General features: G+C 37.3%; 1 protein-coding gene across 1 annotated transcript; it reads right to left on the bottom strand.

Annotated features, from left to right (window-relative positions):
* Window positions 1-1,378: 1,378 nt before the first annotated feature.
* Window positions 1,379-3,080, bottom strand: LOC130719849 (protein ALP1-like). Its single transcript, XM_057570453.1, has one exon. It carries the CDS (start codon window positions 2,767-2,769, stop codon window positions 1,483-1,485), a length of 1,287 nt encoding a protein of 428 aa, XP_057426436.1. The 5' UTR covers window positions 2,770-3,080; the 3' UTR covers window positions 1,379-1,482.
* Between the last annotated feature and the right edge of the window lie 395 nt (window positions 3,081-3,475).

The raw sequence follows: 3,475 nt of genomic DNA, 5'->3' as shown, positions 1-3,475 counted from the left end.
GGTTGCAGATCTGGGTTGTTGAGTAGACAGGGGAATCAGACAGTGCGAGGTTGGCCACATGGGGATGAAGGTGGGGAGAAGATGGTTCTATCTTCATCCACTCTAGGGTTGAAATTGGGGATGAAGAATGAAGATGAATAGTCAGGGCTTAATTGGGGATTCTCAGATTAGATTAGGGATTAGTATTTGATTAGATCAGGTTATTTTAAGTTATTAGGTTAGATTAAGTTTTTTATTTTTTTTAAGTTATGAGAAGATGATTTGGGGTTAATTTGAGAGGGTTTGGAATTAAAAAATTAAGTTTTAAAAATTTTCAATTAAAAAATAATTCCAAATGCCACGTGGGAAAGCTGACTAGGCTAAAATTGAAGCTACTTCAGCATCAGACACACTTTGGCCTTAATTGAATTAAAAAAAATTTCTTAGGGATCCAATTTGATGCAAAAATTTTACAGGCCCTGAAACTGATTCCCTTTACAATTTCAGGGGCCTTCTGATGTATTAAGCCTAACATTAATGCTATGTTTGGTTGAGTGGAAGGAAAGGGGGAAGGAAAGAAAACACGGAAACCAATGAAGATTAGTCTAAATTCATTCGTTGGTTTCTTTGTTTTCTTTCCTTCCCTCTTTCCTTCCACCCAACCAAACAAAGCCTAAAAAAATAGAAGTAATCATTTTTTAAAATAAATATTTCACAATAGAATTTAATTTAATCAAAGACAAACGGGTCATAAGTCATAGTAACTCTATTAAAGTTGAAAAAAACTAAACACCCCCTAAATATCTAGCAGCTCACTAATAACATGTAGTATTATTATTTTAAGAATGACAAAATGACAGTTCTCTGCTGTTTATCTTAAATGTAATGTACGTAATAAGTGTCAGAAAATAAAAATGAGGTGTTCCTTCCCAAAGGCTCAAAAGTCAAAAACATGAGGATCTGCGACAACAGCATTTGCTTCCGTTGCTACCACTTAGACTATCTACAAAGGTTTCAACATTCAACATCACTTTTTCTCTTCCCAACACTCCACATTACCTTCTCTCTCCAGTTCAACACTTCATTCAACTTTTACCCACTCCAATGGTTTTTCATTCAACACCCTACCCCCTACCCCACCACTTTTATTTCATATTTTGATTTAATTTTATATTTTTCGTTTTATGATTTCATAAAATTAAAATTTACGATAAAAATTAAATTAAATAAACTATTATCGATTTAATTTAACTTAATTTTTTTTATTTAAATTAAATTAAATTAACGTAATATTTTTTTAACGTAAATTAAATTAAAAAACTTAACAATTTAATATTTTTTAAATAAAATATACACAATAATTTATTTTATTTTATTAACTTCAAATGGAAGAAAAGAAACTAAGCACACAATAATACATTTTATTTGCTTAACTTAAAATGCAAGACAACAAACTAAACACACAACACACAAATAACGTAATTAGTACGATACAAAGCATATTTAATCATCATACATTCCAAACTTTGCCCAGATGTGCTTCACTAGATCTGCTTGTAGTTGGTGATGGACATTTGGATCACGGAACTCGGATCTAGCACGCACGTGATCCGCAAAAGCGGGTAACACCTCGGTCGAGTATGGTTGCGGTGTACTAGATTCACTTCCCTCAGCTTGCTCAAAATCGGTCCAGCGTTGAGCATATGTATCTCGTTCATCCTCAACAATCATATTATGTAATATGATGCATGACCTCATGATGATACCCAAATCAGTTATGTCCCAGAAGCGAGCTAGTTCACGGATGATTTTAAAACGAGCTTGAAGCACTCCAAATGCACGTTCGATGTCCTTCCGACATCCCTCCTGATGTTTTGCAAAGCACTTATCGGGTTCAGTTTGAGGAAGTCTAATAGACTTGACAAAAGTTGGATAAGAAGGGTAGATACCATCAGCTAGATAGTATGTCATATTATAGGGACGTTGGTTCACGATGAAATTCACACGTGGAGCGTTTCCCTGTTCCAATTCATCAAACACTGGTGACCGGTCTAGAACGTTTATATCGTTCAAGGTTCCCGGACATCCAAAAAAGGCATGCCAGATCCAAAGATCAGGAGATGCAACTGCTTCAAGAATAACTGTGGTGGTTCCCTTATCCCCTCTAGCAAATTGACCTTCCCATGCTTTAGGACAATTTTTCCACTCCCAGTGCATGCAGTCAATACTCCCGATCATGCCTGGGAACCCCCGCATTTCACTAACCTGTAGTATTCTTTGCAGGTCCTCTTGGGTTGGTGCTCTCATGTACTCTTGCTCATACAATCGTATGATTCCTTTACAGAATCTACGTACACACTCCAATGCTGTAGTCTCTCCTATTTTGATGTACTCGTCGACTGCATCTGCTGCCACACCATTGGCTAACATTCTCATTGCTGTGGTGCATTTTGCTAAGGGCGATATACCTTCTTTCTTCGCTGCATCGACTCGCTGGGTGAAGTAGCTATCACTACTTGAAAGGTCCGCAACGATTCGAAGGAACACATGTTTTTGCATCCGGTACCGGCGACGGAATATTCCATCGTCGTATGTAGGCTCATTGGCAAAGTAGTCGTCAATTAGCCTTTGGTTTGCCCCTGCATGATCTCTACTGAGATATTTTCTACCACGAGGTGCGCTACCCTCCAATATTAGATTTCTACGCTCCCTAAAGTGGTTGAGTACATAAGTGTCTTCTCTCTTGCTTTTTTCAAGGTAAGCTTCGAGATCAAACTCTGGTGGATCCATTTTTTGTGAAATTTGAAGTAGATGGGAAGAGATGGGAAGTAGATGGGAAGAGATGGGAAGTAGATGGGAAGTATATGGGAAGAGATGGGAAGAGATACATTGAATGGTGGATCTATGAGTCCATATATATAGATAACTTGAATGGTGGACATTGACGGATTCGAAATAATATGAACTATAGTTAATTATCGGATAAGGACTAGATTCGAATTGAGTGATGCATATTCAAACTCGGTAACCCATACATTAAAGCCACTAACAACACCGACAAATTATTAAAGTAAACAGTACAGACTTGACAAAACACTGACAAATTATTAAAGCAAACACTACAGACTCGACAACACTGACAAATTATTAAAGCAAACACTACAGATTTGACACCACATGAAAAATAATAAAGCAAACACTACAGAAAATTAATTTCCAAAGAGCTCTTGGGACAACCGCTTCAACAGCTCTTTCTTGTGGTCACTGAGATGCTCCTCTTCACTTAACTTTAGAAATAATTCCATTTTCTTAGCTTCAGTCTCCTCTTTCCTCAATCTATTAGTCTCTTGTTGCATCGCCGCCATCTGCTTCAATTGTTCAACCTCTATCTCCTTGACTTGTTTGTATGCAGTCCAATCTTTCTCCATCGCCTCCAAGGCAGCTGTTGTGCTCTTCTTTTTACCCTTTTTTTTAGCTGCATCCCTACCCATTGGAC

This window comes from Lotus japonicus, chromosome 5 (genome assembly GCF_012489685.1).
Source record: "Lotus japonicus ecotype B-129 chromosome 5, LjGifu_v1.2".
Taxonomy (NCBI): domain Eukaryota; kingdom Viridiplantae; phylum Streptophyta; class Magnoliopsida; order Fabales; family Fabaceae; genus Lotus; species Lotus japonicus.
This window is presented reverse-complemented; position numbering and strand designations above follow the sequence as displayed.